At 48.2% G+C, this 12,225-nt stretch overlaps 1 protein-coding gene across 4 annotated transcripts in view; it reads right to left on the bottom strand.

Annotated features, from left to right (window-relative positions):
• The window catches only part of NRTN (neurturin), a 62,907-nt gene extending 51,258 nt beyond the window's left edge, over positions 1-11,649 (bottom strand). For 2 of the 4 annotated variants that reach the window (XM_058163729.1, XM_058163731.1), the window contains exons 1-2: positions 10,889-11,649; positions 3,826-3,904 (exon numbers count right to left, since the gene is read on the bottom strand). Coding sequence is in view for 1 of the 4 variants with exons in the window: in XM_058163731.1 (XP_058019714.1) it covers positions 3,826-3,839 (14 nt within the window). In the remaining 3 variants the exon portion in view is untranslated. The remainder of the gene's footprint in view (positions 1-3,825; positions 3,905-10,888) is intronic. The other 2 variants (XR_009152780.1, XM_058163730.1) reach the window with 1 other exon arrangement.
• Positions 11,650-12,225: the final 576 nt, after the last annotated feature.

Genomic DNA, 12,225 nt, shown 5'->3' with positions numbered 1-12,225 from the left:
CCTCTGGTGCTTTGGAGAATAAATTAACCCCCTCCTCTTTGGGGCAGCCCCTCAAATACCGGAAGACTGCTATCATGTCCCCCCCGGGTCCTTCTCTTCGCTAGACTGGCCAAACCCCAAATCCTGCAGCCGTCCTTCATATGTTTTAGTCTCCAGGCCTTTGATCATCTTTGTTGCTCTTCTCTGCACTTTTTCCAAAGTCTCAACATCCTTTTTCGTAATGCGGTGACCAAAATTGGGTGCAGAATTCCAGGTTGGCCTTACTCAGGATTTACAAAGCGGTATTAAGACTCCATGGGATTTTGATTCTAAGCCTCTGTTTATACAACCCAGGATTGTATTATATAACAACAGAGTTGGAAGGGACCTTGGAGGCCTTCGAGTCCAACCCCCTGCCCAGGCAGGAAACCCTACATCATCTCAGTCAGATGGTTATCCAACATTTTCTTAAAAATTTCCAGTGTTGGAGCATTCGGAACTTCTGAAGGCAAGTTGTTCCATTGATTAATTGTTCTAACTGTCAGGAAATTTCTCTTTAGTTCTAAATTGCTTCTTTCTTTGATCAGTTTCCACCCATTGCTTCTTGTTCTGCCCTCAGGTGCTTTGGAGAACAGCCCGACTCCCTCTTCTTTGTGGCAACCCCTGAGATATTGGAACACAGCTATCATGTCTCCCCTAGTCCTTCTTTTTATTAAACTAGACATACCGAGTTCCTGCAACCGTTCTCCATATGTTTTAGCCCTAGGTCCCCTAATCATCTTGGTTGCTCTTCTCTGCACTCTTTCTAGAGTCTCAACATCCTTTTTACATCGTGGCGACCAAAACTGGATGCAATATTCCAAGTGTGGCCTTACCAAGGCATTATAAAGTGGCACTAACACTTCACATGATCTTGATTCTATCCCTCTGTTTATGCAGCCCAAAACTGTGTTGGCTTTTAAAGCAGCTGCTGCACACTGCTGGCTCATATCTAAATGATTGTCCACTAAGACTCCAAGATCCCTCTCACAGTTACTACTATTGAGCAAGGTGCCACATATATGGTACCGGTGCATTTTGGGGTTTTTTTGCCTAAATGTAGAACCTTACTTTTTTCACTGTTGAATTTCATTTTGTTAGATAGCGCCCAATGTTCAAGTCTGTCAAGATCTTTCTGTAACTTGAGCCTATCTTCTGGAGTGTTGGCTATTCCTGCCAGCTTGGTGTCATCTGCAAATTTGATGAGTTCCCCATCTATCCCCTCATCCAAGTCATTGATGAAGATGTTGAAGAGTACTGGGCCTAAAACAGAGTCTTGGGGTACTCCACTGCTTACTTCCCTCCAGGTGGATGTAGTTCCGTTGAGGACTACACGTTATCTTTTTTGGCTGCTGCCAAAAAGGCATTACAGGCATCCGGTACCGGGATGCCCAGAGTCATCTGCCCCACGGAGAACACCCCCCCCCAAAGGCCAAAGGGGGCCCAGCTGAGACCCCAGGGGACCCGGAAACCCTCAGCTGCAGCAAAAGCCGGTTTGCGCCAGCTGCTAAGCCATGATAAAATAGCTTGTTGCTTCAGGAGCTGATTCAGGCTGAATAGGTTGTGAGAACGCTTTTTTGGGGCTTTGCAAACTGTGTCGGTTTCCTAGATGAGACTCTATTCATTGAAATCTCAGGCCCGTTATAGATGCCGGTCCTCAACTTATAACCATTCATTTAGAGATGATTCGAAGTTACAACGGGGCTGGAAAAAAGGTGACTTACGACAGTTTTTCACACTTATGACGGATGCAGCATCCCCTGTGACACGTGATCAAACTCTGGGCAACTGACTCATATTTATTTAATTATCAAAGTCAATCTATTCATTTCTGCACCATCTAAATAATTGTTAATTACATCCCCCTCTGAAGGGATTTTCTCTGCTTTCCATCTCTGCACAAATACTATCCTCGCTGCAGTTATTACACACACACAATATTTTAAGCCCCACAGCAATTGCCTGCTGGTCGTCCATGTTCCCCCCCTTTCAGTTTCCCCAAACAATGTCCTGGAAGCTCTGTCTGGATTCCTCTTTGAGGCATAAATGAAATTCCTCTGTCCCTTCTTGTTTGAATTAGCTCCTTCCGTGATTTCGTCTTAATTCGGATTGCCAATTGTTCCTTCTCGGAGGTCAGGGCCCTCCGCATCTGGCGAGGAAGGGAAGGGAGAGGGGGGGGACTCCCCACCCGGCCCCCACAGCCTTTCCCAACCTGGTGCCCCCTTTAACATCACGGTCACATGCAGGCTGCCTGACTTTTAACATGGGATTTTTACCCCCCCTTGCCTCTATTTTAAACTTTGATATTCAGTTTTTAGGTTTTTAACATTTGTGCACAGTGAGGGAGGCAGCCGGTTTCTAAATTTGATAGATAGATAATGACACATGAGAGAAAGCGAGACAGACAGACAAGGTAGATGATTAGAAAGAGAGAGGCAGACATGATAGATAGGTGATAGATAGATAGATAGATAGATAGATAGATAGATAGATAGATAGATAGATAGATAGATAGATAGATAGATAGATAGATACATAGATAGATGGATGGATGGATGGATGGATGGATGGATGGATGGATGGATGGATGGATGGATGGATGGATATGATAGATAGCTGATAGAGAGATAGAAAGATAGATAGATAGATAGATAGATAGATAGATAGATAGATAGATAGATAGATAGATAGGTAGGTAGGTAGGTAGGTAGGTAGGTAGGTAGGTAGGTAGGTAGATAGATAGATAGATAGATAGATAGATAGATAGATAGATAGATAGATAGATAGATAGATAGATAGATAGATAGATAGATAGATAGATAAGATGGATAGATAGATAGATGGATATGATATAGAAGATAGATGGATGGATGGAGATGATATATAGATAGATAGATAGATAGATAGATAGATAGATAGATAGATAGATAGATAGATAGATAGATAGATAGATAGACAGACAGACAGACAGACAGACAGACAGACAGACAGACAGACAGACAGACAGACAGAGATGATGGATGAATGGATGGATGGATGGATGGATATGACAGATAGCAGATAGATAGATAGATAGATAGATAGATAGATAGATAGATAGATAGATAGATAGATAGATAGATAGATAGATAGATATGATATAGAAGATGGATGTATGGATGGATGGATGGAGATGATATAGATAGATAGATAGATAGATAGATAGATAGATAGATAGATAGATAGATAGATAGATGGATGGATGGATGGATGGATGGATGGATGGATGGATGGATGGATGGATGGAGATGATATAGAGATAGATAGATAGATAGATAGATAGATAGATAGATAGATAGATAGATGGATGGATGGATGGATGGATGGATGGATGGATGGATGGATGGATGGATGGATGGATGGATGGATGGAGATGATATAGAGATAGATAGATAGATGATAGATAGATAGATAGATGATTGATAGATAGATAGATAGGAAAATAAAGAGAGAGAGAATATTTTTTTTCAGTCCAAGAAAATTGCTGCTGTCAGAGGCACAACTTCCTTCCTAATCCCATTAATAAACCAAAAAGCCAAACAAGGGCACAAGATATTGGAAAGGCTGAATGTCCATTAAGAACCAAACTTACACATCCTCCTCCTCCTCCTCCTCTTGTGAGGCCTTGTGGGTGGGGGGGGCTGTCAACCCCTCCAAAACGACGCAAAACCACTTCCTCCAAATCAACCCCTGGGGTTCCAGCCCCCTCCCCTCTGCAGCCCCCTCCCCTGGCAGCTTGCTCCCCACGTCTGAACCCCGTTTTCTTACCTGGGTCGATGCATAGATAGGCACTTTTGGGGCGATAGGCGAGTGAAGGGTGTGACTAATCCAGGCCTCGAAGGATTTCCTGGAAGGAAGGAAGGAAGGAAGGAAGGAAGGAAGGAAGGAAGGAAGGAAGGAAGGAGAAGAAACAGTTCACGCTGGCATCCCTGCCCAAATAATGCCATTTTATTTAGATCCCTCTGCCGCCCACCTCCCCTAAGTGACCGTGGAAGGTTTAGGAGCCCCCTTCTGCGTCCTCATGATCTGGAAACATCGTGAAGCGAATCAGAATCAGAACAGAGCTGGAAGGGACCTTGGAGGTCTTCTAGTCCATCCCCCTGCTCAGGCTGGAGACCCTCTACCATGTCAGACAGGTGGCTGTCCAGTCTCTTCTTAAAAACCCTCAGTGACGAAGCTTCTGGTGGCAGGCTGTTCCACCGGTTAATTGTCCTCACTATTAGGAAGTTTCTCCTTAATTCCAGGTGGCTTCTCCGCCTCGATTAATTTTCCATCCATTGTTTCTTGTCCTGCCCTCAGGTGCTTTGGAGAATAGCTTGACTCCCTCTTTTTTGGGGCAGCCCCCAAGATACTGGAAAACTGTTATCATGTCCCCCACTAGTCCTTATTTTCTCAAGACTAGACAGACCCAAATCCTGCAACCATCCATCATATATATTTAGCCTCCAGGCCTTTGATCATCTTAGTTGCTCTTCTCTGCACATTTTTTCCAAAGTCTCATCTTTTTTTTGCAGTATAGCGACCAAAATTGAATACAGTATTCCAGGTGTGGTTTTACTAAGGCCTTATAAAGCAGTACTAATACTCCCCCTGGTTTTAATTCTATGCCTTGGTTTATACAACCCAGGATCGTATTAGCTTTTTTAATGGCTGCTGCCGCACACGGCTTGCTCATGTTGACAGTAATGACAGAGTTGGAAGGGACCTTAGAGGTCATCTAGTTCAACCCCCCAGCTCCCGCAGGAGACCTGGACTCTGGATTCGAACCGGCGAACTGCCGACCTTTCTTATTTATTTATTTATTTTATTTTATTTATTGGATTTTTATACCGCCCTTCTCCCGAACGACTTACAGCCAAAGATAAAAACATAAACATAAACAAACATTAAAAGCTTATTAAAGAACCGATTTAAAAATTTGGCCAAATCAAATTAAAAACTAACATAAAACCTTGATCGACTCTTGATCGACTCTTGATCAACGAGCTCAGTGTCTTAGCCATTGAGCCACCTAGTCGTCCATTGGGACTCCCTCTCCTGTTTTTAAGTCGGGTTTTGCCTAATCTGTAGTTGTCCTTTTGGTTTTTGATTTTGGTTTCTGGTGCTCGGGATGAAATGGCTCAATGGTGGATAAAAGAGGAGACTTCCCCCCTCCCCAAAAAGGGAACAGTGGAAGTGACGCCCCACTTCTCTTAACACAGCAGGGAAGAGAACAAAACATTTGACTGCATGTTTTTTTATTAATTACTAACATGCATTCATATAAATTAACACTGATTTTTTTTCCCCCATAGATGATGAGACAAGCCTGCACGTTTTTAATGTTTCAACACCATGGAAGTGCCAATTAAATAAATATATGTTTAATTTTATCGACCATTTACCATTTACATCAACACTGTCAAACTATTTACTAAATCTGCACTACTATTAATCTTCTCATAGTTCCCGTCACCCATCTCCTTCCACTTATGACTGTATGACTGTGACTTTGTTGCTGGCAATCCTTATGATTTATATTGATATATTGACCATCAATTGTGTTGTAAATGTTGTACCTTGATGAACGTATCTTTTCTTTTATGTACACTGAGAGCAGATGCACCAAGACAAATTCCTTGTGTGTCCAATCACACTTGGCCAATAAAAAATTCTATTCTATTCTATTCTATTCTATTCTATTCTATTCTATTCTATTCTATTCTATTCTATTCTATTCTATTCCTCTCCTATATTCCTATTCTAGTCTATTCTATTCTATTCTATTCTATATTCTATGACTATCATTAAGTGTTGTACCTTATGATTCTTGACCAATATATGTTGTCTTTTATGTACACTGAGAGCTATGCACCAAAGACAAATTCCTTGTGTGTCCAATCACACTTGGCCAATAAAAAATTCTATTCTATTCTATTCTATTCTATTCTATTCTATTCTATTCTATTCTATTCTATATTCTATGACTATCATTAAGTGTTGTACCTTATGATTCTTGACCAACATATGTTGCCTTTTATGTACACTGAGAGCTTATGCACCAAAGACAAATTCCTTGTGTGTCCAATCACACTTGGCCAATAAAAAATTCTATTCTATTCTATTCTATTCTATTCTACATTTTTGTTCCTGTGAGTAGTTGTCATAGGGGCCCCAGCAGACTGCTTTGGGGGGGGGGGGGCACAATGCTGTTAAGACAGCCCTGAGAACAATTAGCCAGTGGAACTGCCTGCCTCCAGAAGTTTGTGGGTGCTCCAACACTAGAAGATTTTACGAAGGGACTGGACGGTCATTTGTCTGGAATGGTGAAAGCAGGAATGAAATGTAAAATCTGTTACTACCAGTTCTGTGGGCGTGGCTTGGTGGGGGGGGAGTAATGTGACTGGGTGGGCGTGGCCAACTTTTTTTCTTTCTTTTTTTACTTTTAAAAGCATTTTTTCTACAACCCTCTTCGGCCGAAGAGGTTGTAAAAAAAAATGCTTTTAAAAGCCCGTGATGATCACGCAACTCGGCTGGGATCGCCAGAGGGAAAAAGGCTTTTAAAGGGTTCTGACGTTCCCAGCTAAGCCCGCATGATCATCAGAGGCTTTTTTTAAAAACTTTTAAAAGATTTTTTTGGCCGAAGAAAAAATGCTTTTAAAAGTAAAAAAAACAACAACAAAAAACTCTGATGATCGCGCAGCTCAGCTGCAGAGGGGGGCGGGCAGGGATTTTTGCTACCGCTTCTCCAAACCACCCGCCGCCATCGCTACCGGATCGGGCAATCTGGTCCGAACCGGGAGCATTTCGCCCCTGGGTAAAAGGGTGTCTTGCTTGAGCAGGGGGCTGGACTAGGTGACCTCCAAGGTCCCTTCCAATGCTTCTGTTATTCTGCCGTTGTTCTACGGTGGGGCAGAGACTCATCTCCGGAGCTTAGCTGAGGCCAAGCAGGCAGGACTGGACATTCAGCCAGATGCTGGCTCTTCCCCTTTCCTTCATTTTGCCCGGCTCCCCCTGCAGTTCAGAACTGCCCCATCCAGGAGGGTAAAGAGCATTCAGGCCCCCGGTGGGAGCAGGGACCCCGACCCTTCACACACACACACCCCACCCCCAGCAAAGCTTTTAGCTGGGCAAAGAGTCCACCAACGTTTTGTGAGGCCCTTGAAACCGTAATGCAGTAAAAGTTTATATGATACACAGACATAAACATCAGCAGTGCCCAAGAGTGAGAACTGAGTGAGCAATGGCTGCTATTTACAGCTGAAGCCCCATCCACGAGAAAGAGGGAGGGAGGGGGAGGGAGGGGGAAGGAGGGAGGGAGGGAGGGAGGAAAGGAGAGAGAGAAGGAGGGAGGGGGAGCGAGACATAGAGAAAGGGAGGAGAGGGAAGGAGGGAGAGGAGAGAGAGAGAGAGGGAGGGAGGAAAGGAGAGGGAGGAGGAAGGGGGAGAGAGGGGGAGGGAGAGGGAGGGAGGAAAGGAGAGCGAGAAGGAGGGAGAGGGAGCAAGACGTAGAGAAAAGGAGGAGAGGGAAGGAGGGAGTGGAGAGAGAGAGAGAGGGAAGGAGGAAAGGAGAGGGAGGAGGAAGGGGAGAGAGGGGAGGGAGAGGGAGGAGGGAGGAGGAGGGAGGAAGGAGAGAGAAGGAGGAGGAGGCGAGACATAGAGAAAGGGAGGAGAGGAAGGAGGAGAGGAGAGAGAGAAAGAGAAAGGGAGGAAAGGAGAGGGAGGAGGAAGGGAGAGAGGGGAGGAGAGGAGGAGGAAAGGAGAGGGAGGAAGGAGGGAGAGGGAGGGAGAAAGAGGGAGGAGAGGACGGAGACAGGGAGGAGGGGAGGGAGAGGAGAGGAGGAGGGAGAGAGGGAGGGAGAAAGGTAGAGAGAGGGGGAGAGAGGGAAGGAGGAAGGGAGGGAGAGGGACGGAGGAGGGGGAGGGAGGGAGGGGGAGGGAGGGAGAAAGGCTTGAAAAGGAGAATCTTCCGATTCACAAAACCTTCGCTGGCTGCCCTCCTCTCCTCTCCCTGGGAGACAAAACCTTAAACAATTTGAATAGTTTTGTTTTCCAACGGCTGGAGCTGGGCTGCAAAGGCTCATCTGCAGACTCCATCTGACCTGATTCTACCGGTGGGTTGGAGGGGAGGGGGGGGGCTGGATTTGGGGTTTGGCGGGCATTTTGGGGCGAGGGAATCCCGACTTCCCTCTGCCAACCAGGTGTTGCTCAACCTAAGGAACTTTTAAGACCTATGGACTTCAACTCCCAGAATTCCCTAGCCAGCCTGGGGAATTCTGGGAGTTGAAGTCCACAGGTCTTAAAATGGAAAAACATTCCCCTATTTTACGCGGCATAGGTGGGGGGGGGTGGAGAGAAGCTACTCCAGAACTGCATTACTGGTAGACCTCCACTCCACAGTTCATTTAGTGACATTTCAAAGTTACAACGGGACTGCAAAAAGTCACTTAGGACCATGTTTCACACTTATGACCATTGTAGCATCCCCACGGTCACGTGATCAGCATTCAGATGCATGGCGACTGACTCACACTTACGACGGGGTTCAAGCGAAGTCCCCGGAAAAACCAGATTCACTTAACCACCGTGTGACTAATGGAACACCCGCAGTGATTCACTTAACGAATGGGGCAAGAAAGGGCCGTGAAAGGGGCCAAAACTCACTCAACAAAGTGTCTCACTTAGCAACATAAATTCTGTGCTCCGTTGTTGGTCGTAAGTCATGGACGACCTGAATTCTGAACTCAGTGGCCTTCCAGTCCCATCCCTCCCAACTAATATACCGCACAGGAATTGTAAGTTCCAAAGAACCACTGTAAAGTGGATTTCCGAAAACCCAAATATTTTTAGTTTCCTTTTGTAATCACAACTCCTTTGTTATAAACAGAAAGCCAGTAGCCTTCCAGGGAAAAAAATCCATCGTTCCGGAGAAACAGAAGGAAAACAAAAGTCCAGAAAATTGAGTGATATATTATAAATAAAATTTATAAAGCCTTAGTAAAAACTGCATCGGGTTTTGGTCACCACGTTCCAGAAAAGATGTTGAGACTTTGGAAAAAGTGCAGAGAAAAGCAACTATTAAAGACCTGGAGACTAAAACACATGAAGGACGGTTGCAGGATTTGGGTTTGGCTGGTCTAGAGAAAAGAAGAATTAGGGGTGACAAGACAGCACTATTCTGGTATTTGAGGGGCTGCCCCAAAGAAAAGGGGGGGAGGTCAATTTATTTTCCAAAGCACTTGAAGGCAGGACAAGAAGCAACGGGTGGAAACTAATCAGGGAGAGAAGCAACTTGGAATTAAGGAGAAGCTTCTTAACCCTGAGGTCAATTCACCAGTGGAACAGCTTGCCACTAGAAGTTGTAGGTGCTTCATTTGCTGGAGGTTTTTTTTAAAAAAGAGATTAGACAGCCACCTGTCTGAAATGGTACAGTGCCTCCTGCTTGGGCAGGGTGTTGGACTAAAAGACCTTCCAAGGTCCCTTCCAGCTCCACACCAAGACAAACGCACCAAGACAAATTCCTTGTATGTCCAATCACACTTAGCCAATAAAAAATTCTATTCTATTCTATTTTGATTGGTAAACTGGGTTCTTTTAATTTAGGGAGGCAAGTTCTAAGCTCCAGCAGCACCTCTATCCTCGGGGCCCCGAAGCTCTTTAACAACAACAACACCACCACCACACAAAACAAAAATTAGCCTTAACGCTGACAATTTTACGCCTGCGGTTTCGCCTGCATGTGTGTTTAATCTTGCGAAAGTATGCGGGCAACGTCATTCATTCCTGCTCTTGCAAGCCTGCTCTCTTGCGCAGATGGGGAATATCCGGGGTTTGAGTTCAATTAGTGCAGGGGTCCCCAAACTTGGCAGCTTTTAAGACTTGTGGACTTCAACTCCCAGAATTCTCCAGAGAAATTCTGGGATTTGAAGTCCGCAGGTCTTAAAAGCTGCCAAGTTTGGGGACCCTTGTAATTAGTGAATTCATTTTAATACCGGAAGAATTTGCGGTCGGGAATCTTCGCTGGAACAGTTTATACCCAGCCACGTCTGGCCAGCAGAGAAACCCGGAGATCCAAGAGTGATTCCCCCCCTCCCCAGATCCAAAGCGGCTGTGCCTTCCTCCCCATCCCCACATCGCCCCCCACCCCAATTTTCTAGGAAAGGAAAGGAAAAGGCGAGTGGGGGAAAATGCCAAGGTGAGATTTGACGAGCTCTTGCAAAACTTTTTTTTTTATTTGGGACCGGGAGAAAGAGGGGCGCGCGTGGAAGCGGGCAGTTGGGAGTGGGGAGCCGCAACCCCTTCCTCCTCCTCCTCTCCCCCCCCCCACGTCTCGGAACCCTTTGGTCATCTGTCAAGCTGGGACTTCACCCCGGGGGAGAGTGTGAAGTCCCGGGAGGACCCCAGGAGGAGCTCACCCACCAGAGCCAGGTCGGAGGGACGGGCAAACCACGTCCCCAACTGATCAGTTCACCCACCCACCACCCACCACCCCAATCCTGGCTCGGCCCCCACATCCATCGCGATCCATCCGCAAGGCAAGTCGACCAGACAACCAACCCACTTTTTGGAAAGGACCTGCAACCCGCATCTTGTGTGAACGCAGCCACAGCCTCCTGGAAATGCCTTTTGGGGAGGGGGCGTTGCGTAGAAGTTTCGTGTGTGTAACCCACCTACCCACCCCGACTCTTTTCCGCTCAATTTGGACCACCTAGCAGAGGGCGAGCCCAGTGTCCCCAGCCCCTAAATGTGCCGGGTGGCGGCTGGGGTCTCCCTCCCAAAGCAGCGGCCACGACCTCCGCCCGCTTGCTTGCTTGCTTGCTTCCCCGGAGCTGGAGCAAGATCGCGCCCTTACCTTCTCCCACCGGCGGCTGTTCGAGGCGCGCACCTCCGCCCGGGCAGACCCCCGAGCGCTTAGGATCGCTTCCCGCCAGGAGCGCCAGCCAGGCTCACGCCCAGGCGGGGGGCGTCATGGCTCGGCGGGCGGGCCGCCTTCAGATGTCCCCCCCGGGGGACCCGATCCGGGCGCTTAGCCGCCGTCGCCTCCGCCGTCGCCGCGCGGGATCCAAAGCGCCTCGGAGCCCGGGCATCTTCTCCTTGGGATGGGTTTCTCTTTTCTGCGACCGGCCAGGCGATAAACGAGGAGTGCGGGGGTGTTGGGGGGGGGAATCTCCGAGCCGGCTCTCCGCCGCCCCAGCCCCGGCCAAGCCCCCCCAACCTCACCCCCGGCGGGCTTTGCGCTGCTCGGCTCTGGATCGCCCCTTGCCCGCTTTTCTCTTTGCTGGCGCTGGGAAAAGAGCGAGGCGGAGGAAGCTTCTGCGCCCTGCAGGCGGCGTCGGGAGCCGCGGGGCAGGGTCCGCTGCCAGCCGAGATGCGACGGGAGGGGGGGGCTTGTGCGCTGGGGGGGGGTTTTGAAGGCCCCACCTCCGTCCCACCGCTGGGCTGCGGGTGTCGGGTTTCGCCCGAGCGGAGGCTCCGGGAAGCGCCCTGCGAGAAGGGTTGGGAGGGTCCCGGGATGCCCCTTCTCCCTCCCACCCCACTAGGCTCCATCTCGGCCCTTCGCAGCCCCCGCAAATGGAGGGGGGCTCTCCAGATCCGATTCGCTGGGAAGGTTAGGAAAAAGTCTCCGAGGAGTCGCAGCCTGAAACACACACGCAGCCCGTTCCCCAATCCCACCCAGCCGGCAAAAGCGAAGGCTGGTCTCAGTTCGGCCGGAATTGCCGGGGCTGGGCTAGATGACCTCTAGAGTCCCTTCCGCCCAGGACTCCTGTATAGGAACGCCTTCTCTGATTCGACTAGGTCTCAGGGCTCTTCCCCTCTCGGGTGGGGAGGGGAATAGGGGGGGCAGTGCGGCCGGAGCAGTTCCAGGGATCGGAGGCTAGGCGGGAGAAAGCCCCCACCCCACCCCACCCTCCACCCCAAAATGGGTGCTTTGGGGAGGCGGCATGCGGGGAAGGGGGGGCGTAGATGATAAAGAGGGGGCTTTGGGAGCTGCTGCGCTTTATAAATGTATCCACACGCCTTTCCTGGCAATGCAGAGTAAAGAGAATAACAGAGTCGGAAGGAAACTTGGAGGTCATCCAGCCCAACCCCCTGCTCAGGCAGGAGACCTTAGCATTTTACACATGTGACTGTCCAGGCTCTCCTTAAAAACCTCCAGTGATGGGAGCACCCACAACTTCTGGTGGCGAG

Source organism: Ahaetulla prasina, chromosome 1 (assembly GCF_028640845.1).
Source record: "Ahaetulla prasina isolate Xishuangbanna chromosome 1, ASM2864084v1, whole genome shotgun sequence".
In the NCBI taxonomy this organism is placed as follows: Eukaryota; Metazoa; Chordata; class Lepidosauria; order Squamata; family Colubridae; genus Ahaetulla; species Ahaetulla prasina.
The sequence above is the reverse complement of the archived record's forward strand: the minus strand, read 5'-3'. Positions and strand labels throughout refer to the sequence as shown.